The sequence below is a fragment of the Gavialis gangeticus genome, unplaced genomic scaffold (assembly GCF_001723915.1).
Source record: "Gavialis gangeticus isolate Ggan-Ray unplaced genomic scaffold, GavGan_comp1, whole genome shotgun sequence".
NCBI lineage: Eukaryota > Metazoa > Chordata > Crocodylia > Gavialidae > Gavialis > Gavialis gangeticus.
In genome coordinates this window covers 101027642-101052356 of record NW_017729024.1, presented here as the reverse complement: position 1 = coordinate 101052356, position 24715 = coordinate 101027642, and the positions used below count along the sequence as shown (strand labels likewise).

Below are 24715 nucleotides of genomic sequence, written 5' to 3'. Positions count from 1 at the left end.
TCTCCCCCCCCCAACATGGGCAGTGACGGTGGTGCCCCACCACACGGGCTGCACCAGTGGCACACGATCATGCCTCTCTGGGCTTTCCACTGCCACATGGCATTGAGAGAGCTGCCTATACAGCCCTGTGAGCCGCATGTTAACTGTTCATGGGTTGTCTGTTGGACCTCTCTGACATAGAAGGCTGCAAGACAATGTTACAGGTGCTTCAATTTTTCTTGCAGTTTAGTTTCTCATCTAGATTCTGTGTGTATTTGACTACTTATTCAGGCTTGAGTTCTGTACTGTCAGAAATATACTAGATATATTTTCATTTAGCAAGGTTTTTAATAAGTCAAAAATTGCAACATCTTCCACAAATTTAAGATCAGAACAACTCGAAGAAGCAAGTCTGAGGCCCCCTGTAAATGGGTTACTTGTGAGCTACAAGTTCAGCCATCCAGCCAGATATTCTAGGCATGCCTTCTTCCACATACTCACACCTGATCCAAGCTAATTTACTTGAACTGAATGCACTGATCTGACCCTAATATATTTTCTTTATGCTGGGAGGTCTGGGACGGGCACAACAGAGCCATCTATTCAATGGAAAGGAGTGTTGCCTAGAGGGTTAGAGCACTGGACTGGGTCTCTGTTGGCAGCATCATCATTAATCATCTGGGTGACCCTGAATAAGTCATTTTACCTCACTGGGTGCATCTACATATGATGCTATGTCGCAGTAGCAATGAACTTTGGCAATGTAGCATTTGTGGGCAAAAACCATGCTGCTGAAGCTACATCACTGTAGCAATGAACTCCCTCATTATAGCATGTTGCGATGCTGACGTAGCAGCTAAAAATAATCATGTGCTGTGCATACAGTGCAGTACGGGCTGTAACTGTGCTGTTATTTCAAAAGGAAGTACTAAATGATGATACAGTAACAACAGTGCCATAGGGGCATGTGTAGACACACCCACTGTTCTTCAGTTTGTCTGACTGAGCAATGGAGGTAATGATATGGCTTTTTTATTGAAGTACTTGCTGAAAAGTGATGCATACATATATTAGGCTGGTGGAAATTCCTTCTGCACAGGGAAGACGTCCTGTTGACCTGTAGACAAGGACTGTTGTGTTTAGTATTGTGTGAGAACAAGATGACTTATTCTGGAGGAGACCCTAAAAGTTAAAAAAGGGTAGAAAGGAAGGAGTGGGCTCCAGGCTCAGTTGTAATTAGATGACAATGTTAAAAAAAAGATAATATTCTTATTTATGGTTAGTTCAAAGCCACATCTGTCACTGATAGTTAGCCCTCTACTAGCTGAAGTCATGTGATATACTAATGCACAGGGATGAACTATGCTCGTGTCCTGGTAACTGAAATTATCAGTGAATTCTGTCTGTATGACAGCTTGTTCTCCAGGCCAAGTAACATTGAAGACTAAGTAGTAAATATCACTAGAATTAGTGAGTTTGGCAGCATGCCTTTAACCACTTCTGCAGATGAGCCCTTTGATGTTGATATTAGTGTGTTGGGCCATCTGTATAACTGGCATTTGGTCCATTTGGACCATGGCAATGGCTCCCTGCCCACTCTGCCCTATGGCAATGGCTCCCTGCCCACTCTGAGGTAAGAGAGAATTATGAATTCAGTTGAATTAAAATGGAAATACTGTAGTACTGTTCCTCTATTATCCAGCACTTTTTACTTCTAGATCAACCAAATTTCATAACTTTTAATTTTTCTTAGAATATTATTATACATGGGCTGCAGAGTATGAAAAGATGATACAATATCACAGGCATGCTCAACCTTTGGCCCATGGGGCAAATGCAGCCTGTGGAGCCCTTGCATCTGTTCCGCAGGGTTCCCCAGGGGCCAGGAAATTTTTTTCATGTAGGGATCACTCTGCCTATCCAATGTAGATAGCAAAGGCATACTGTAAGCAGGTGATAGCATGTAAGATATGGGTAGAAGAACAGTTGAATGAACCCTAAATGTTATAATTTATGATGTTTGGTCTAATGGGGATGTTGTCTGTGTTGATGAGGGGGGCACAGTTGGTGTATGGGTGCATAGCAAGGCCTGGTGTCTTGGTGAGTACAAGAGTCAGATAGCCTGTTGCTGAAGAAATGTCATTTAAGTTTGGAAGGCTTCCTGTAAGCTAGGGCAGGCTTGCTTCCCCAAGGTTACCTTGACATGACGATTATTTTCCAGGAGATTCTGCAGGTCATTAATGAGATGTCCAAAGTATGCAAGCTGGGGCCTGTGGATTACAATGAGAGGGATTCTGTTGTCTTTGTCCCAGGGTCAGATTTTGTCATTTCAGTTGAAAAATATATTCTAAACATAGATGCACAGTGCTGTGAATGTTATTTGAAAAACAGAGAAGCATTATGTCAAGGGAAGAAATAATAGTTATAGAAATGAATGACTCAACTACCTTGCTTGTAAATTTCAAATGGTTGATTGAAAGATCTATTCAGACTGGTTACCTTTCTTACAAGCTTGGGAACATTATTAACATCACATGGATAGCAGATATTTGGTCAAGAAAAATTATATAAGATGTCAACTTTATTCTAAGGAATGGTTTATCAATCTAGTGCTGCATGTGACTAGCTTCGTTTATCACATAATACTGCCGTGGATACATAAGAGGAAAAAAGAATTCAAGGACTTGTTTTTTGCCTCTTAATTAATTGATATGGAAAATATTTTGGTACGATTTCTTGTGTTGAGCAAATTTAACCAACTGTTTTTATTATTATAAATGTTCTTGTTATGAGGGAAAATACAGATTTGATTGCTCAGAGGAGAATGCAAGTCTGATTTTATGAATGCCTTGTGCATGATATAGATTTCCAATATTAGTCAGTCAGAAGTACAGACTTGTGGTTTAGCTGTTAAAAAATAAGTTTACTTTTCAAACCTTTCATAGGGGAACAGGTAGTACTATAAAATAGAGTAATGCTCATCTGCTATTTTGACTGGTTGCCAGCACATAAAAGTAACAAAGTCTACTTGGATCCCATGGAGTCAGTTTTGTACAACTTCATTTTGTATTTTATTTAGATCTCACAGGAGATGTTTGAAAGAATGTTCAACTCCATTTTACTAGTGCTATCCATTAGATTGATATTTTCTCTATACGTGCATGGAAATAGAGGAACAGATAAAAGTGTATGTTAGCGTACCTTCTTTGACAATCAGGTTTTTATAAACAGATTTAAAGAGAGAATTCATAAATGGAATTTGACCTGAACATCTTTTTCCCTCCAGTGTTGGGATTAGAGACTTCAGTTAAAGAGCTGTCTCAGCCCAAAATGTCAGAGACAATCTCTGATAATCATTCTCAGCTTATTTCTTTCTGCCATTGAACAGTGAAGTATAAATTGTATCAGAGTGAAGGTGGTCATAATGGTGACACCTAAAAAGACCAGGGATTTAAGATCATTTAAATTCTGTTTATGTCTTTGGAAGAGCACCTTTGGGATGCTCGCCACATGGCAGGGGCTGCAGTAGGCTGGGGCAGAGCCCAGCAGGGAAGGCAGCCAAGTGAAGCCCCTCCAGATCTCATTTTAAGGGGGGAGGTGTGTGGTGGAGCATCTTTGAGGGTGCTCACCACTTGAGGGCTTTTACAGGCTCTGAGGGGAGCCTACTTTGGAGGAGCAGCAGGGGAAACCTCCCCCAAGTACCATTTTAAGGGGGGAGGAGTATGGCAGGGCACTTTTGGTGCCTGCCACTTTAAGACCTGAGCCAAGTAGCCAGCAGGTCCTTGATTGCAGCAGCCATTTTAGATCCCTGGCTGCCTATATAAATAGATCAGTTTCCTGCTGGCAGGCCAGGTAGCAACACTGCCTGGCTGCAAGGTTGCTTGGAACATCCTGGAGGTAAGGGCAGGAGCTGTAGGGGATGGTTTGGAGGCTCCTGGTCCTGGGCATGACCTAAAACTGCACCCTGATGGGAGTGGGTGGCCTGGTGGGGCTCTCAGTGGCACAGGAGACCCCAGAAAATTCCCAGCCAGTTATCACCCTGGGGAAAGGTGGGAAGGGGTGCCTTAATCCTAGCCCTCACCTTTGGGTGGGTTTGTATAACACCAAAGGCAGTTGGGGCCAGGCACAGCTATGGCCACCTGAGCCCTGTGGGGTGTGAGACCCTGAGGAACGGTAGTTGGGGCCAGGCATGGCTACAGCCACCTGAGCCCACCAGGGAAGGAAGCCCCATGGCCCCAAGTGAGGTGGTGGAAATGAAGACCTCAGTGAGGGGGCAAAGATCTGGAGCCCCAAGTGAGGGGGTGGTGTGGAGCTCTGCGTGAGTGGAGTAGGCCAAGGTATGTCCCTAGATGCCTGAGGCTGAAGGTGGGCCAGAGGCTAGGTAAAGGGGGCTCAGCCCAAGAGAGAGGGGCGAGTCCTGACCCCAGTAAGTCCTCCACTGCTGGGGGGCTGAGTGTGGGTCAAAGACACCTATATTTAGAGCACAATGACCTGCTGCTCCAGGGGGGGAGTGACAGTCCCCGTGAGACCCTGGAACACCAGTTGTGGTGTGAGTTACCCCAACTCCTACCACAGGGCAGGTAACCCCTAGTAAGGGCCAGAAGGCAGACCCCAGAGAGAGAGTGGGGCTAGAGTGGCAGAGGCCTGATGTAAAGTACCCTGGACTAGTCAATGCTGGGGCCAGGACCAGAATGGTCAAAAGGGCCAGGCGCCCACTGTGAGGGATGCCCAGAGCTAGGAGGGCCTGGGGTTTCTGACTGACCTTGGAGGTGAGGCCAGGGCCTATATGGAGAAAGGTCCCGGGGGAACCACACCCAAGAGGGAAAATAGTTTCAGGGAGCTAGATAGCTTGAGTGAAGGTAGGGTAGGCCGCCTGAATGGAGGGATCTTAGAGGGGTCCTGCTTAGAGAAGTCTGGGGCCCTGTGTGTGGTCGGTGACTGTGGGAACTATGGATGCCATCTGTGAGGCATGGGCTGTGGTGTAGGGGAGGTACGGAGCCACAGATAATGCCTCCTGGCATTGGGGAATGAATGGGCAGCCTCCTGCCTTAATTAACATCATAAATAATTAAGAACAAGGTGTGGCAGGTGAGTCAGGTGGGTGGTGTGCCCAAAGGCAAGTGGGGAACCTAGCACTGTAGCTAGGGGGGGAGGCCCGCTTTGCCACAATGTCCATTAAATCATAGTAATATAATTGTACAACTTATGTTATTTGGTGAACGTTTCCCACCTCCACACACACATGCACATGTGCAAACCTCTCTAGATAGGGGACCCATCAGTCAGACTGAACCTGTGTCCTGTTTATACTCATTACACTGAAAACATTCATAGCTCTGTTAACTTTTGACCAATTGTTTTCCAAGTTAAATCATGGATGTACTCCTAAATGATAATTATATGTCAAGTTTTGAGTTTCAAATGTCATCTGTTTTATGTTAGCTGTTTATAAAAAGTATGGCTGTAACTATTTACGCTGAAAAATAATAAGGTGTACTTTGTTCAGCCAGTCATAACACAGACAGCTGAGTGATTCTTCCTCAGCTATCCTTTTAAAAATCATATTTGGACAGAGTCCAAGCTCAACATACTTTGGCCTTAGAGGGAATTGTATTTTATCATTGACTAATATGATGATTAAACTTCTACTTATTTTGTCTGTTTACTGCATCTAATATAAATACATGGATAGTGCATGTGACTTTCTCATTTGTACACAGAATCTTTCCAAAGATGTGTCAAATCTTGTTGTTCCAAACAGTGGAGACTAAATTTGAAACCTGGAAGATCAGCAAAACAAGTCAGGGAATGCAATAATAAAGGACTGACTCGGATCCTCAGACCTTTCCCTCCTCTCCTAGTATAGTTCAGACTCCTTCATGCTGTTCCGTCCATTCTAAGGTCACCAGTTGCTTCACTAGTCACAATGTGTAACACAGGTTCATTAAGGCAACTAGAGATCAGATGGGTTGTAATTAAATGTCCTTTGTATCAGCCAGAGATCAGCCATACATTCTGGGTGCATCTATACAAGATGCTTTATTGCACATTAGACTAATCTAACACACATTAAAGTATCATTATCTATATGTGCATATCAATTAGCATGCATTAAATTAGTCTAATGGGCTGTTTTCTAACACCAATACATACATGTACTTAAAAAAAAGGCACATTAATAGGCCTAAGTGCACATATGGACCCTGACTGGGAGCAATTTGCTCCTGGTCAGCCCGCGCAGCAGGGGGCCACTGCTGCCTGGCTAAACCCTGATCTCCACAGACTGGGAAGAGCTGCCCCAGCTCTGGCAGAAGCTGCTTTCCACCCACATGGAGATTGGGACCAGCCCTGATCTCCATGTGGCTAGGAGGGAGCTGTCCCCACCCAGTGGAGATTGGAACCAGTCCTGATCTCCATGTGGCTGAGAGGGAGCTGCCCTGAAGCTCTCCTTGTCCCATGGAGATTGGGACTGGTCCCAATCTTCATGTGGCAGGAAGGCAGCCAGAGCCAGAACAGCTCTCCCAACCCTGTGGAAATTAGGACCATCACCTATGCTCCCTGCCACCCCAGGGCTGGCAGTTGGGGGAGCCTGGAGCTCTCTTTGGCTGCTGCATGGGTGGAGGGTGTGGGGGGGAGGAGTAGGGCAGGAGCAACTCTGGACTGAACTGTGGAAGATGTTAGGGAAATTCAGTCACCAGATCCACTCCTCTCCATGAATAAGTCAGTGGAGCTGATCCAAACTGAGGTTTCAGTAGATAGGGTCATAGAGGAAATTGATGAACCAAATAGTAGCAATTCAACAGGACCTGATAGCATTCACTTTAGGGCCCTAAAGGAACTCAGGTCAGAAATTGCCAAGCTCTTAACTGTAGTATCCAACCTATCACTAAAAACATCCTTGGTACCAGAGGACTGGACAATTGCCATTGTGACTCCCATGTTTAAAAAAGGCTGTAGAGGGGATGCAAGGAACTACAGACTGGTTAGCTTAACTTCTGTTCCTGGAAAATTGATGGAAAACAGCAATAGTAAAAATAATTGTTCAGAACATGGATGAACATGATTTGCTGGGGAAGAATCAACATGACTTTGTCACAGTGAAATCATGCCCCACCAACCTACTAGAGTTCTGTTAGAATTCTTTGAGGGTGTCAGTAAGCAGGGAGAGTAATCCAGTTGACATAGTATATTTAGACTCCCAAAAAGCCTTAACAGGTCCTTCATCAGAAGCTCTTAACTAAGTTAGATAATCATGGGATTACAGGGAACAACCACTTGTGAGTTAGAAGTTGGCTTTTAGAAAGTGAAAAGTGAATATAAATAGTCAATGTTAAGGATGGGAAGAAGTAAATAGCAAGGTTTCCCTGGGATTTGTTTTGGGACTGGTGCTATGGAATGTATTTATAAATGATTTGGAAAGGGGTGATTTGAATAGCAAGGTGGCCAAATTTGCAGATGACAAAATTATTCAAAGCTTACATAGTACCTAAGACAATGGACTCCAATCTACTTTAAGGATTCTTATTATTCCAAAATAAATGATAATGATAGCAGCTTAGGGCCTCGGCCTGGGCCAGGATCCTAATGACAGTAAGATTGCTTCTGAAATCAAGGATGAAACTCTTTATGATTTAGGTTCAATAAGGTTTTCATTAATGAGATTTCAACGAGACTTTCATTACTCCATGGCTGTGCTGTGCTAATTGCTGTAGCTGTGCACATTGTACACCTGGCTTTTTTATTTTATGCTATGGTGGTTTCTGTTGATTTTTGGACTGTGAGGAACTACAGAAGTATCTGGCATGATTGTGCAAATGGGAAACTAAATGGCAGATGACATTCAATGTAGATAAGTGTAAAGTGATGCACACGGGTAAAAATAACACAAATTATACCTGCACTGTGATGGAGTCTATATTATCTGTTAATACACAGGAAGGAGATTTGAGAGTCATTGTGGACAGTTCGCTAAAAACATCAGCTCAGTGTTCAGCAGCCTTCAAAAAGGCAAACAAAATGTTAGGGATTATTAAGGGACTTGTAAACAAAACTGTAACTATCCTTATGCCCCTTTATAAAGCTATGTTGCAACCACACCTTGAATAACTGTGCCCAGTTCTGGTCCCCACACCTCAGGAAGAACTAAAGAAGGTACAGAGAAGGGCCACAAGGATGCTTAGTGGTATTGAGGGGCTTTTGTATGAAGAGAGATTAAAAACACTAGGACTATCCTGTTTAGAAAGAGACATTTGGTGGGAGATATGATAAAGATTTACAAAATACTACACAGCGAAGAGAAAGTATATAAGGATTTATTGTTTGCTCTCTCTTACAATACAAGAACTAGGGGAGTCACAACGTGAAGTTAGCATATAGTGAGTTTAAAACTAACAAAGGGAAGTTATTTTCCACACAGTGTACAGTTAAACTGTGGAGCTCATTGCCACCACATGTTGTGGAAGCTAACAATTTAGCTAGATTCAAAAAAGGATTGGACAAATTCTTGGAGGAAAAGGGCATCAGTAGCTATTGAACATGGAAGTTAGTGGTACAACCTATGAATCAAAACTTCCTAGATCTTAAATGCTAGAGGCTGCAAGTGAGAGAAGAACAGCAGAAAAAGCCCTGGTAATACCCAGTTCACTTTCCCTTTTAGCATCCACTCTCTGCCACTGTGTGACACAGGATACTGGGAAAAATGGACCTATGACAGCTCTTGGCTAGGGCCAGACATTACACACAAACTGGTTTAAGTGATCAGAAACTGGTTTAAACCTGTAACAGAACAGACATTTAGTGTACATAGATCAGTTTGAAAATGGCTGAAACCTGTTTGAGATAAACCTGGTTGAATGTAGTATCAGACTTCACTGATTTGGCTCAAACTGGTTTATGTAATGTCTGTCCCAGACTGCTTCCTGGTTTAAGTTAAATCAGAGTCCCCCAGCATCCTGGCATGCTCTCTGGGCTGGGCAGACCCCTTCCCTCTGCTCCCTGGATGGAGCTCCAGAAGCGACTTGCAGGCATACCAGGGTCTGCCTGGCTTCCTTGTGCCACCCCACTCCCCTCCCTCTGCCCCCCACTCATTGCTTAAGCAGGAATCCCTTCCTCCTCTTTCCCACAGCATGGACCATAGCCAGTATGTGGTATGCTAGCTAATGCTGAGAGGTGTTTGTGTAAGGCAGACAGGACAGTGTCAGCCTAAGGCTTTTTGGAGCTAATCTGCAGGTCAGCTGGTAATGTCCCTCCATTTCTTCCTTTGAAAAAGCTGTTTAAGAAGAGCTTGGACTAATGAGTGAGGCTTTGTTTTCTGATGGGGTGCTAAATGCTGATAAAACAGCTGATAAATGCTCTGTTATCAAGGAGGGAGGGGAACCCCTCCCTAAGCAGAGCATCCTGCCATGGCCTGGCCATGCCCCCCTCAGCTCAGCACTGTAGAAGGGGAGGGAGGAGTGCTGTAGCACAGCCACCCCTCTCCCCACCCCAGCTTCCTGCCTGAGCCACTGCAGGCACATGCCTGCATTTTTGGGATGTCTGAACAGTTACAAACTGATTCAGCCTAGGCAGGTTAGACTAACCTGCAAAGACTGAATCAATTCAGGCTCAGGCTTTTTGAATGTCTGCCCCTGGCCCTTATGTTCTGATGTAAATGCTGTAGAGTGTTTTCCTCTAATTCAGTCCCAGATAGTGATATCTTTAATTAGTAACTATAGCTCCATTCCATTCTATAAACATTACCAGGATTATATGGGCTATGAGGCTAATCTTAACTAATAAAGCATCAAGTGGGCCCTTATCAGAGAAAATAAGTAATATAGTAACAGAACAGTTTATGAAAATCACCAGAAACCACTGTAGCATACAATACAAAGGCCAAGTGATCAATGTGTATAGCTACAGTGATTAGCACAGCAGAGCCATGTAGTAATGAAAAACTCATTGAATTCTCACCTAAATCATAAAGAGCTTCATCCTTGTTTTCAGAGGAAATCTTGCTTTCATTAGGGTCTAGACTGAGGCTCAGGCCCTCAGCTGGTATCATTATAATTTATTTTGGAATAATAAGATTCCTTAGAGTAGATAAGGGCTCCATTGTATTAGGCACTGTGTAAACACCTAGTGAGAGACCCACAGACCATTACAATCAAAACAGAGAAGAAAACCCAGGATGGGAAAGGAAATAGAAGCCAAAGGCCAGGTACAGATATTATATTTTTACCAGTAGAAGTGACTGGAAACTGGTCTAGACCCATAACAGAACAGAAGTTTGGTACACAAAACTGGTCTACAGTCATAACAGAACAGATGTTCAGTACACATAGAGTGGTTTAAAATGGTGGAACCTGGTCTAAGATTTGCCTCCCCTCCCCCACAACCAATGGGTGAATGTGTGTTCTGTTTGCTATTGATCTAAAGTATACCGCTTATAGAAAGCAGTGTAACTTAGATTGATTCCTCCTTAGGTTTTTTGATTGTCTGTACCTAGCCAAAGAGGCTTTTTGACTTCATGCCATCAGCAGTAGAGCTTTTTCTTTTTCTTTTCAAAGAAGAAGATGAAGCTCTGTCCTTTAGGTCAAACTGCCTCCCGTTGTCCTGTCCCATCTAAAACTTTCCCGTGTATGCTAGCAATCTTTCAAGCTGTACATAATTAAATAAAGCCTGACTTATAAATTATTTTTCACTGTCATTGCTAAAACTTGTGTATCAGTGATGCACAGAAGACAGTCTGATGTGAAGAATATTTTATACTGAGCAACTTCATGTGCATGGCATTCAGTGCATTAGCTTCTGCATCTGGTGTTGTGATAGAGACAAAGTTGGCTGGAAGAGCACACATAGAAAGTTGGTTCTCAAGATGTTAAGCTGCAGATATGGAGCTCTTACTCAGCTGCTTTGTCATTGTTATCTGAATTTCAAAAAGTTTTAAGATGTATCAGAATGCAGAATAATCTCAGTAACCAGAAAGGCCTCTGAGAAATATGTCAGAATAGTCTAGGATGGAGTTTAACAGATAGTAACTGTCTTTTTCTTCTTTTTTGTAGTTGAGAATGTAAAGGATAGTAGCAAGATCATTTTTATTTCAAAAAGCATTGTTATGCGGGGCTCTCATCTCTTATGGGGGGGCTTAAACCCCCCAAGCACCTCCCTGTATTTCAAACCCTGACTGTCAGGAATCTGAGTGAAACAGAAGTTAAAATAACTAAGCACAAAACAAAAATCAGCTTAGCCTCAAATTAAATCTATTTCTTTCCTAATATAATGTTCTTCTGTCTCTGCAGAGGTAGCCAGTTTTATAGGGTTTGTGGTGTGACTATTTAACACCTGGTTACTCCCAATCAGGGCTCTTGATGCATTATTTTAGTGCTTTCCACCTGTGTAGGCCACAAAGCAGTAAACAAACTAGAGTTAACTCTTGGTATGCTGGATCTTGGTTAGACGTATCCCTGCCTTGCTTCGGGAAAGCCTGAACAACATTACCTTGAAAGAGCTGCATGATGACTCCTGGCTCCTACGGCAATGTTAGACTGTCCCATTGTGCAGAGACTTAGGGATGCTATTTCTGTCACTTGGGAGGAAGACAAAATTTTACCCCAAAATGTTGGGTGTTTGATCTGCTCCTGTAATACGCTGCACTCAAGAGTAGATTAACCCCAGAAGAGATTGCTGATTGACATTGGACCCATTGCCTTATTTCCTATCAGTTTGCCAGCCTGATAGGTAGACAGCCTTGTAATCAGGTTTTGGGACAGTAGGCAGTTCTGGGACACCCTTAGGGTATCTCAGAGTGAGAAACCACAAAGATCCCAGTGCTTACAGATCTAGGGCAGCTCTGCCATTTGGGTTTTCTCAGGTCTCCCAGGGTTCAGGACTGCCTACCAGGTGTGCTGCCTAGGAAGAAGAAGCTTTCTGTAAAATTGAAGGTTGGATTTTTTGACATTTGAAATAGTGAAGCCATCTACAAAATTGAATTACTTTTCTTAGAACAGCTCCAGTAAGCACTTTCCTACTGGCAGAATGCATGTACACTTGGGGTTTGTAACTGATTTCAATACATCAAGTTTGTTAGCAATTTTGTTAAATTGTAAAAAATCTGATATACACAAGATCAGATTGCTCTTTAATTTTCTTCCATATCCAAAATGGTTGTAGTCCTCTTCTCTGTAGCTTCCCTAGGCAGTCTATTCTATTGCCTGTCTGTTTTAACCAGTGAAGACCTTTTTGATATCCAGTCTACACCTACTTTTCTTCATTCCAGCTCTAGGGATATAAGTTATAATATATACACTCCCTTGCTTAGCAGACCACAGAAGTTGCAAAATGGGAACGGTCCCTTGGTAGAGTACAAATCGAAGATAAAGTTCATTGTTTAGTTCTTCTTATTCATGTATGTCTGTATTTATTGAACCCAATGATCCAGCAGTGAGCTAGACTGGCCTCAGTAAAACATAAGTAGCTGCCAGGTGACCTTGGTAGAGGATTCCCAATTCTGCTTTGTCCATCCATACTGACTATTACACATGGGCTCAGACACTGGAAAAAGGAATTACCTTAGAGTGCCAAAACTGTACATAATATTCACCAGATAAATAAAAAAAACTTTCATTTTGTACCACTGTTATGAAATACTCATTTTGGTTTGGTTTTAATTCTTGAAGTTCCTTTGCCAGTTACATTTTATTTTCTTCATGGTGAACAGTCTAGAAACTAAGCAGATTTTAAAATACTTGTAAGCTTGAGGGCCTAGATTGTCAAGGCATTTAAGTGATTTTCAATGGGAGTTAGCTGCATAACACTGGGAAATCCCCACTAAGCATCTTTTGGCATCTAAATATTTTAAAAATCAAGCCCTTAGGATTTGTCTGGAGGTTTCATTGCATCATGCGGTGTAGTAGTACTTATATTCATTTATGTAATTGAATAATCATTTGTAAATGATATCTTGGGGGGGTTGTTTTCTTATTGAAAGTTCTTATTGAAGTAACAAATGTTATTTTGCAATCACAAAATATTGTTAATATTATAAAACCTTAGGAACTTATATAGAATTTTAAAAAATTCTAATTTTCTATTTCTCAGGCAAGTGTTAAAACTGTTCAGGCAACTTTGTGTTAACATGACTACACAAGAGGACTGGCTTGTCTGTTCTGTGTTACCTCTTATGTTTCAATAGGTCATTTTGGCTCTTCAGTGGCTTCGTATTTCATATTCTTGCGTTGGATGTATGGAGTAAATATGATTCTCTTTGGCCTGTCCTTTGGACTTGTAATGATACCTGAGGTGAGAACAAGTCATTTGAAATGTTTCTTTCTTTTATGTTTTTAATTGCATTTCCTATATTTATTGGAGGGTAAATGTCACCAGGAAACATTGCTTGAATTTCCATTTCTGGTTAAACAACATGTGGCAGGACCTCTACAAATATCTGGCCCCTTTATGCCACATAAAAGAGCTAGCATGGTATAAAAAGGTCCTATCTGGGGGATAATTCCAGGCACAGGCAATGCAGAAAATAACTCTAAGACCTTTCTCTCAAGGACTCCTTCACAAGCCCTAACAGGTGAGGGATGACAAGGGTGAGGTTGAGTGGGATGGATATATTGGTCCCATACTTCAGCAAATAAGGCACAAGATTATTCTGTACATCTCTTGGCCCACAGGGCAGCCTGAGGAGGCTACTGTAACTTTCCTGTGACAGAAGCCGTTATAGCACCTTGAGCAGTCCAGCTTTGGGAGGGCGCAGATATAATTTTAAGCTGCCATAAGCCTGGATGGCCAGTTGTGAGCTATATTTCTAAGAAGTGAATCAAATAATCTCTTCCATAATATGGAACTCAGTTCAGCCTGAAATAACTTCTGTGCAAGGGTCAGTATGGTACTTAAGCAGTCTACAAAAAAGACTTGAATAGAATTTAAGGGATATGGAAGTCCTGCACTGACCACCCTGATTTCAGCCATACAGAATATCCTCTTGATTAACTCACCTTCCAGTGAGTGTATATAAACAAGTAAAGCACAGAACATTAAATCCACTGGATTTTTATAGGACATGATATGTTCCAACATTTCTTCACTGGATGGGCCAAATTCTGCTTCAGGTACACTTTGGAGTACTTGAAGCTAACGGAGTTACTTTGGATTTACAGTGCTATAAAAAACTGCTTTCAGTAGAGTTAGGTCAAGGCCCATATGAAACCATTCTGGTCATGTGTATTTTCAGTGTAATGCAGACATCTTATCAGAGACCAAGAGACTTTCAGAATGTTGCTTGAAAGGTAAATACCCATAATCGCCAGATCTGTTTCTAAGAACATAAGCAATAAAATAAGTAGCATAAGAATTTCACAATTCAAATAAATTGCTGGGGGTTAAAACTTTTACTATCATTAAATGAAAGTGGTACTGCTTGACATTATTGATTTCAGTAAAACATCATTTAATTAAAAAAAAAAATTATTCCAACGTATTTCAGGAACAGTCCTAACAACTAATATAAGGATTTGGAAAGGCAGATTAAAATCAGAAAGAAGTTAAGTAGCACAAACAAGTTTTCATTGAATTTGTTCAGATCTACGCTACTTTTGCTGGTTTGTGTTATGTTTTAAAATGTTAAATATACTCTTGGTTTTTTTTACTTTAGGCATTGATGGGAAAACCATATGGCACATTACCTAGAAAAACTGTCCCAAGAGCTGAAGAGGCAAATGCTATGAACTTTGCTACTTTGTGGGACTTCAGTGTAAGTGTGCCTGTGAATATAGCATGTTAATCTATTCCTTTTGTTTCTGAAGGGCTTTGGCTTCAAAATATAGAACTTCCCTGTTCAACTTCAGTGATTCTAATATGGAATATCTTCTGAGAGAGAAATGGAAATAGATAAAATCTGGTCAAATTTTATCCCATTACTTCTGACTATGATATTAAGCCAACACCAAGCATACTAGGATTCTATGACCAGATACACATTTCTGTGCTTTTAGCAATAAGAAGGAGAGAAATTTGGGAAGAAATCTTTAGGTTAAATGCATGCCTACTGTACTGTCTATTTGCTATGGCTAAATTTGATACTCTGTGTTTATATAAGTCGAAATTTCAGATTGATAAAGCAGTGTGAGTTGAAAGAAAGGAGCAGTAACTCATCATTGACAGCTTCTCTTAAAGAAAAAAAATATTGCTTTTACTCTTTGTAAAGTTCTTAAAAAGTTCAACTATTTTAGCTCTAGTAAGAAGGATGACCAAATCCTTTATTACTGTTTTGTAAGAGATGGTTGAAGAGATGGAGCTTCTGTACAAACAGACTGAAAATGGTTTAAGATATTAGTCTTAAGGAAAAATAGGAAGTCATACAGTTATAGTTTTTTCTGCATATTAATAGGAAGACCATCCCTTTAGATGTATGATATTTCCCTAGAGCTTCCATATGCTCCTCCTTCTGCATTTAACATGCAGTCTTTCAATGATTTATTCACATGCTCATAATTTAGCACTTGAGTTTTCTAATTAATTTCAACAAGGATAAGTATGGCAGAAGAGGTTGGACGTGAAAGCGAATATCCTTTGCTTTGAACAAGTAATTTAGCTGTGCCAACTCACAGCTCAGAAGTGACAAACCCAGGTCAAGAACAGTTCAGTCTCTTATTAGTCAGTGAGCAATAGGATCAGTGTTAAAAATCATGAGATGCAAGAGATAAAATCTCCTGGGCCTGGGTTCATGCCTGCTGGAAGTGCTTTGAAGGCTTAGGAGTTCAATGATATTCAGTCTCAAAAGGGTGCGAGTAATTTTCCTTTAGGAGTTCTACTATCTGGATGGCAACTCTAAACTCTCCTGGAGCACTTCAGGACACACCAAATCAATTTGTCCAGCGGCCGTTCTACCATGACTGTACAGGACTGTCCATTTTTTTAACATATCCGTGCCTTGTGCTCAGATGGACTTTCTTGCCATTGACTCTCATGGCTCATTCCTCATGTGTAGAGTGTGGAATGACTGGTTCTGGCTTTTTATTTAAATCGTTGGAGTCTTTTTTCAGCCTGGTAGTAGACTTCCTGTGAATAAGGTGTCTGTTTTTAATACCTCATTATATAAGTAAAATATCTAATTAAACTCACTGATTTTCTTTTAAAGCAGTTCTTTCAGGTTGACTCCCTGAAACCAAATTAAATTAAATGTTAATTTATTAAAGTGTTCAAAATAGTGCATTCACCTCTTTCCACAACACTTGATGAAAAATTGGGCAGGTGAATTCTGCACTCTGTTAGGCACCTAAAGTGATGGCCCATCTCTAGATCCTAAAAAAAAGTTGTCAGCATTCTCTAGTGGGTGATGTCCCTCCGTATGAAAAGAATTATTGTAGGTCACTAATTACAGAGCTAAACTCTGTTGCATCTGGATAATCAGGAGCTATATGCTGCATATGAATTGCAGAGATGACAAGGATCTGGGGATATAGCCTTTTTAGAAAGAGAGAGCCATGCATCAGAGAGAAGCCATGGAAGAGAAAAACTATCCCTGTAGCAACTTTCAGGCTTTTGTAAAGAGACTGGGGCCTAGAGAAGGGAGTGAGAGGTTCATGTGATCATAGAGAGAATGTGAAAGAGGCCTTTGAAAGACATACCAAATCCACTTTTCACTTTGAAAGAGAGTGGACTTGAAAGAAGCATTGTGATAGTTGATAGTAGGAGAGAGGAAGATCCTAGAAATGGAGAAAAAGAGGCTTTGGTAGCTCTGAAGAAGTCTATCAAATGACAGAGTACCAGATAGCACAGGGAACACAAACAGAGAGAAAAGCATGGATGCAAAAGCAAAGAAAGAGATAGTGACAGGGATACACCCAGTTAAATGTTAGAAAAGAAAGGACCTTACTTTAAAAAGTGATCAGGTGAACAAACATGCCATAGGGGAAATTAACTGTAATCTATTCAGGACTGGGAGTGGAACCATCCATCTTAGATACTTTAGGCCAAAAATAATTCATCAGTTAAAAAATAAACGATGAACTAGTGTAGGTACTTAAACAAAAATTCTTCTCTGCATCCTGAGTTATTTGCCCATAGATTTTTTTAAATTAAAAAGAAACACTTTTTGTCATTGTTATCTGAAATTAAATTTTTAACGTGTAAATTATGCAGCCCAAACAATTACCAACTAACAGAAGCAATAACAGTCTCAAGGCTCATTAAATAGACTCCATTCTTCTATCTTTATGTTAGGCAGTGGACAGGATGAGAAATACCCTTTACTTATGGTTACCTCTTCACTGCTAAAAAGATGTTGAATGCCTCAGTAGACAAAGCGCATGAAACAACATCCTTAATTCCACACAGTGCAGGGATTATCTAGAAGGTTTAAACACCCACAAGAATACTGATTTGGCAGAGCATAGTGACTTGAAAGACATTTTAATTCTGTGAGTGAGTGAAACAGCTACTCAGGATAGCATGAGACTCTACAGAAATACAGACTGGGCAATCATATAATAAAATAATAATATTATAATTGTGTTTACCTTCTTGCAGAAGGAAATGCCTATCGTATCTTACCCACACAACGGTGTTTACTAGCAATGTAGTTCACTGTGGGCATGTCTACACAAGATGCTTAACTTTGCATTAGCACAGTTTGCTGCTCCTCAATCTCACAGTGGGGGCTGGGAGCTTCTTCCCAGCCCCTGCTCTGCAATTATGGAGCAGGAGCTGGGAGCAAGCTCCCTAGCTCCCACTCCATGGTCACAATTGTGATTGTGGAGTAGGGCTGGGAGCTCCTTGTATGGGGACAGTTTCCCACCCAGCCTGGAACTGGCTGGGACCTGCCCCTGACCAGGACAGTTCCCTGCCAGCCCCCAGGCTGTGGTGGGAAGCACATGCAGCTTGGAGGTGGCTGGAGATTGTCTTGTTTTGGGCAGTCCCCAGCCAGCTCCAGCCTGAACATGCAGACTTCCCCATGCAGCCTGGGGCTGCCTAGGAACTGTCCCGGTCACGGGCAGGCCCCAGCCCTATGCCCCAATCCAGTGATTGAGGCACAGGGCTTGGGAAGAGCTCCAGGAGTAGGGTCAGTTCCGACCCCTTGCCCTGATCCACTGGTGGGGCACCTAGCAGTGAGCTAACATTGTCCCTGCCCCAGCAGCAGGCAGCTCCCCAGGGCTAAGAGACAGCTGTTTGGTGGCCTGGTGCTGCCTGACAGCTGCTGGGCTAGCACCCAATGGCAGCAGGGACTCCTTGCAGCACTGCAGGGACCTGGGAGCAAATCTTCTCCCTAATCCCCACATGTGTAAACACCTATCCAAAAATGCTTAGTGGGCTTGTCTACATATGCACCTGCATAAAACAGATATCAAATTTATGCATGAATAGCTAAGTCACATTAGCAAACGTGGATGCACTAATGCACATTAACGAAGTGTGTGGCCATTGACTTGGGACTAACTTTACTTCCAAATCTGTCTGCACACCCAGATTAATGCACCTTAGCACATGTATGTGTAGACTCACATAAATCGCCTTAATGCGCATTAGGCTAATGTGCATTTAGTATAGGCACACGTAAAAGCATGTGTAGATATGCCCATTGTGCAGTAGCTTACTTACAGTAAATCTAGGCTGGAGTAAATGCATGTGTAGATGCACCCAGTGAGTCCCACTACAACTTCAGAAGTGCAAATTTGAGCCTAGCTCCAGACTGCCAAAAAAACCCATAGTCAACCATGGGTACCTGGTCATTCAGGTGGAGGGGACAAGGGCACTTGGATGTAATGCTGGTAACATCACTCTCTTGTGGGCCATACGCTACAAAAACTGGAGAGCCTTTTACCATGCTGGCTAAATGGGATGCTAGACTCAGTCAGAACTTTGATTTTTACCAGCAGAGTAGGGATATGTCAACTTGCTGTTGCTGCTGCAATTGTGAATGAGCAGCTGACAGCAGCAGCCTCTCTTATTTGCCTCTCTCCTCAGTCAGTGGCCAGGGCAGTTGCCTTTATCACTCCCCCAGTTACATCACTGTGATTTTACCTGCAGGTATGTCTTTATAACAGCTAGTCTGATATCAGTGTAAATGAGATGCACCAATTATAAACTCAAGCAATTTTTTTATCGTATATTAATATTTTATTTTCACCCTTACAAGAATTTTAAATGAATTTTCACAGATATTGTTGTGACTCATTTTAGATATATTAAGAACTACCATAAATCAAATGTATGATTTGTGATTAAACAAAAGAGAAGGATGTTAGCCTATTGACATTATATTCTACTAATGAATTAATTAAAAAATACCAGCAGTTAAAACAACAACATGAAAGCAAATAGACCTTTTAACTTAGGAGAACTGAAGCTTGCTGTATTAGCATCAAAATATCTCATGATTCATCAACAGTACATCAACAAATTACACTTCCACATACTGAACTCTAGAATTTGATTTGAATTAATTATGCCTGTTTGGAGCTTTGCTGCTGCTGTGCATGTATTGTGCTGTTCATCAAAGGGTTCTGAATACAGTGTTCTCCTGTAATGATAAATTTTTATTCTGAAAGGGCCCTCTACCAGTCTTTGATAACTTTATGGATTATTTTCAGACACTACCAATGAATGCACCCAAATGCATTGACTATTGTACAGCAGACAGAAACACTATACACTCATTTAGGACAGGAATATAGGCACATTAGATTGGAAGGGGCCTCCTGAGTCCCTCAGTTTAGTCCCCTGCATTCACAGGCAATTATTAACCCAAATCTTCACTCACAATTATAAGAACCTTGTATCCCAGCCTAGGGACAGCAAAGAGGAAGTAAAATAAGAATTTCATACCAAACTGGGGTTGCAGGGAAATTTAGGGAATACAGAATACAAGTATCAAACTATCCATTTAGTTGAAAAGTCATTTTCCACTTAGGTGGGGAAAACACTTGGGTGGGGGGGAAATAACTTGCTAAACTATAGTTGAAATGCCTAACTTACAGGTGTGCAAAATCTGTAGTTGTTTTTTCTATATATAAAATCTCTAGTTGTTCCTTAAAGTATGTGGATGTGCAAATGTGGACAGGATTTTTTAAGTTTCTCTAAAGACTCCAAAACAGGGTTCTTCTGGCCAGATTATTCTGTAATATTCACCATAGTAATGTTTGGAGAAGTTATGAGTGCATGAAGATGAACGTTTCTTTGATAGATATTGTTTTTGGTAGAATTCATGCAAATGCATAGGTAGTTGGCTAAACTGCTGCTTGTTGACTTTTCAGGGCCTTGCACAGTATTCTGTGCTCTTTTATGGCTATTATGACAACAAAAGAACAATTGGATGGCTGAAATTCAGGATGCCGCTTTCATACTTCCTTGTGGGAGTTGGAACTATTGGCTATAGCTTCATGGTTGTCATTCGAACGTAAGTGCCTTCTGACTTTAGGGGAGTAAAGAATTCATTTTAAAAATAATTTTAGCATTGCCTGCTGTAATTCTTATGACAAAAGATGCAATCAGAGGTGTAACAAAGCAGCTGGGCAACTGGAGGAGTAGAGACATATGGGGACAATGGAGATTTCATGTGGCTGTGGTGGCATTTCTTTTCCACCCTCTGCCAAAGTCAGTGCCTGCAGCAGCTGCTCTGGTGGCTCCACCTAAGTAACATCACTCGATGCACTATAGGAGATGAAAATACAGCATTTTTAACAGCAAGACTAATGTAGAACTGACGCAAATCTCATTGGATACCATTTCAAAGTAACGCCGAAGTATGTTAAAGCAACATATCATTTCTTAGGTTAGTATTTATTCACTCTGTACCATAAAATATATTACAGTCTGGAAAAGGTAGTCACTGAAATAAAATAATACTTTCCCTTTGCATCTTAAAGGGGTAAAATAAATGTATAGTATGGGGAACAGAACCATCAGCCCTTATGCACCTAACACAACGTCAGATCACATCTAGGAAATGCATTTGTTCTTTTAATCATACTTTGAGTGGATTAAATAAAAAAAGGAAACAGGAGAAGAGGCAAACATATGGTAAAGAATTCAGCTGCATCACTCACAGCAAGCAGTAAATGATTCTCAGCAGGACTATCATGGTTAGCTCACATTTGCTCAGTAGTGTAGAAGGATTAATGCCATTGGTCATGGCAAAGAATTACTGTTTCATGGCAAAATCTCTAGTTGTGCTTTTTATATTTAGACCATGCTAAAAACTTCCTACATTAAGAACAGGAAGGAGCATATGGATAAGTTAAAGAAAATGTAGGTAGTATACTAGTTAGTGTGTGTGTTATGTTTTTACCTCTAGATTTCTGTTTTTAAATCCTGGTTTAGGACAGGAGGGGAAATTACTTTGAGCTAGATTTACTGCTGGCATAATCTGGGGCAACTCTACTGGCTTCACAAACGTTATAGCTAGGTGCATCTACACTAGATGCTTACTGTAGAGTTGCCTAATTAGCTCTGCAGTAAAGTGTCACCATCTACACAAGCAGTGCTATTAGGCTGGAGTAAACTAATTCACTCCACCATAGGTCAGTACTGCCCAACACAAGTATTATTTTATGGCAGAGTTATTTACTCTGCCACAGTGCACATATAGATGGTGATCAGGGCTGGTTGGGGCACAAGGGTGCTACAGTGTGCTACAGTGTGCCTGCTGGCTATCTCCACAGTATAGCACCCTTGTGCCCCAGTCAGCCCCTCCTCAGTACATTGAGCCCAAAAGGAGCAGCCCCAGGCTGGCAGGTTGACCGCCTGGGCCTCCTGCCAGCTGGGGCTGCACTGCCCGGGCTCATTGTGCTGCAATCCTGGGCATGTGTATAAACACTGTGCCTAGGAGCAATTAACTCTGACACAAACTGCGCTGGAGTTCTTTGCGCTGAATTAATTTAATGTGTAGATGCACCCTCTATGGTCCCTAATTTATGCCTATGGTCCCTAATGCCTCCTGGCTTAAATCAGAAGAACACCTAACATAATGAATGCAATTTCTAGTAGGGCAGAAGCAGCCCAGTATTAGAAAGCCCAGGATTAGCATGCAGGTCAGGACTGAAGATCATTAGTGTAGCTAGGTAGCAGAAGCTGAAAGGTCTTCATTCTCAGAAACACAGGTTTTGTTTTCAAGTAATACATAGTTTCTTGGAAAGGGTAAATGGTATTCATGGGGAAAAATGTAAGACGCACAGAGGCAAGCGCAACCATTTTGAGTCTTGTTTACAAAATGCATGTGTTTGCGGAAAGAATAACCTATTTCAAGGTGGCAGGCGTAGTTTTTGACTTTGCTGTAGAACAGCTTTTAAAAATGTTTCTTTTATAGTGTAGCCCACTATAGATTAGAAAATTCTTCTCACTGCATCTTCTCAGGGAATTACATTTGAGTAGATGGCAGTCATCCAACCCCAATCACTCCTCCTCCCCACAAAAAAACCCTCCACCTTACAACACAGAATCTCTGAAGCCAAAACAAAAACCAATACCCTCAAGGAAACATATATTCCCTGTGCTTAATTTCCAAGATACCAGTGTTAATCTGTATTTAGGTCACCTTAAGAACAGTTCTTCTTGGTTAAACCCTGTGTAATAAAGATTGTTTTGCTGGTGGTTGTGGACAGAGAAGAGAAATGTTTGCATAGGTGGAGAAAATCAACTATTAGGTTTAGGGCTCAACTCAACACCTCTTTTATCCAATTGCACATTAGTAAATAGAAAAATCTGTAGCCTTTGGGTTGCATATTTAATTTGACTGCATTCTGAATTCCTCAAGGGTTTCTGTTGCATCTTGTAATAGGGTCTTGATTTGCCTGTCCAAAGAGGGGGCAGGAGATATGACCAACCTCATTCAAAGGCACTCTAAAGTTCAAGAGGTTTCTCTGCAGTTCCTGTGGTACCCTGAAGAGTTTGGGTGTTTGCATAGGGGCTTGTTCTCCATAGCTCCAGGTGTTATTAAGAATCTTTAGATTGGATCTGTAGCAATGAGATAATAGAAAAATTGATTTGAGGGACTGATTTAGTCAAGGTTTCAGGAGACCATTTGGAATCTCTTCCCTCATTATTCTGTAACCGTACACGTAAATAGCTACCCTCAAGTTACTTCTTTCTTTATGGATGGTTATACATTGTTTCTATTATGTTGAAAAGCTTGTGAAATGTAGTATTTGAAGGTATGTTCCCCCAAAGATTTCCAAATGAGACAAGGGGTTGTGAAGACAAAAGATGACAGAATAAATATTCACAATAGGCTTTTCTCATGCAATTTTCAAGCCATTGACTATATCAGTACATTGAAAAATCTAACATCTCAGACTCATATTAGGTCACATTCTTAAAAATAGCTGCCTAACATCATATCCATTTTTTTTGCATACAAATGCAAAATAGGTCATTTGAAATATGCAGTTAGACATCTGAATTCTCATTGTTTGCTTGGCAGCTCTAAATTGTCCCAAATCCTTCTGTCCAATACCTACCTCAAACATTGAGTTGCTCACTGACTATCTCTTTGAGAAGAATGGAGAAGATATAGCCCTGAGCCCTGCTCAGGATATAGGGCTGCAGTTTCCAAAGCCTGCATCACAAACCTAGAGTACTTTTGTATCTTCCAACAACAGTAAAACCAGATGCATTAGCTTTACCTCAGCTTCACTGCCAAACAAAGTTCTGTATGCACAGAGAAGTTAGAAGGGCTTTCTGTATTCATAATTACCTACTTGGGTTAATGTAAATACACTTTCATGTGATGCTTAGGTGCCTTTTTTGGGAATATAGTTCACATTTAATAGAGACATTATTTTTCCCTAAGCATGAACTCAATGGAATATCTGGTACTAAACTTTTCATCTCATCCTGTGGGTGTCTATACGTGTGCTCTGGGTGGAGGGGGGTGTGTTTTAATTAGAGCAGGGCCTGGACAGCTGTTTTAATTAAAATGCCACAGTATCATGTACGTTCAGTGTCCCATGTTTCAAAATGACCGTGGGGCACTTTGAACTGAAGCTCATTCAATGAATTTTAGTTAAAGCAACCCACTGCCATTTTGAACTGTGGGATACTGAATACATGTGACTCTGGAGCATGCTGGAGCATTCTAATTAGAGTGCTCCAATGGACTCAATTAATCAAGTCTAATTAGAACACCTCAAAGCACATGTATAGGCACCGTACAGTGATGTATTTACTCTCTGTGTTTAACAAGGTGACTGAAATAATATAATACAAAAAAATCTGGCCATTGGTCACTTTAAGGTGGATAATACCCTGAAATAAAGACGTTAGGGGAAGGCAAGCTACCTATGATATTAGAAGTCCCAGATATAAGCATATAAAAAGGCAAGTGGCAGAAAAGAAGATAATATTAGCTTGTCTTGATATTTTATTTCTTACTGAGTTTCTCATCCAGCTGAATTTCCTTAATGCAGTAGTACAGAAGCAAGTTAAAAAAATCTGTGGTGAGAAAGTGAGTTTGAGTTCATAAACTGGGCACCTCCCTTGTGTCATTGTATCCTTACCTCATGTGCCTTATATCCTTAACTCATTGTGGTATCAGACTAAATTTTTTGGATTTATATTCTGATGGTAGGAACATTTGAAGAACTATATAGGAGGATAGTTGGAGAAGTGCTGAAGACTCACACGGGAGGGGAGCCGGGTGTCCAAGGGGAGTGGTCGCTCCTTAAGGAGACGATCCTCCAAGTCCAGAGGAAGGTAATCCCCAGGAGGGTCAAAGGGGGCAGGAGAGCATATAAGCCTCCATGGCTCACTAAAAACA

General features: G+C 41.2%; 1 protein-coding gene across 1 annotated transcript in view; it reads left to right on the top strand.

Moving 5' to 3' along the window:
- The window catches only part of TMC1 (transmembrane channel like 1), a 114744-nt gene that overhangs the window by 55570 nt on the left and 34459 nt on the right, over positions 1-24715 (top strand). The window contains exons 7-9 of the mRNA XM_019518229.1: positions 13151-13257; positions 14618-14716; positions 20217-20359. Of these exons, the coding sequence (XP_019373774.1) occupies positions 13151-13257; positions 14618-14716; positions 20217-20359 (349 nt within the window). The remainder of the gene's footprint in view (positions 1-13150; positions 13258-14617; positions 14717-20216; positions 20360-24715) is intronic.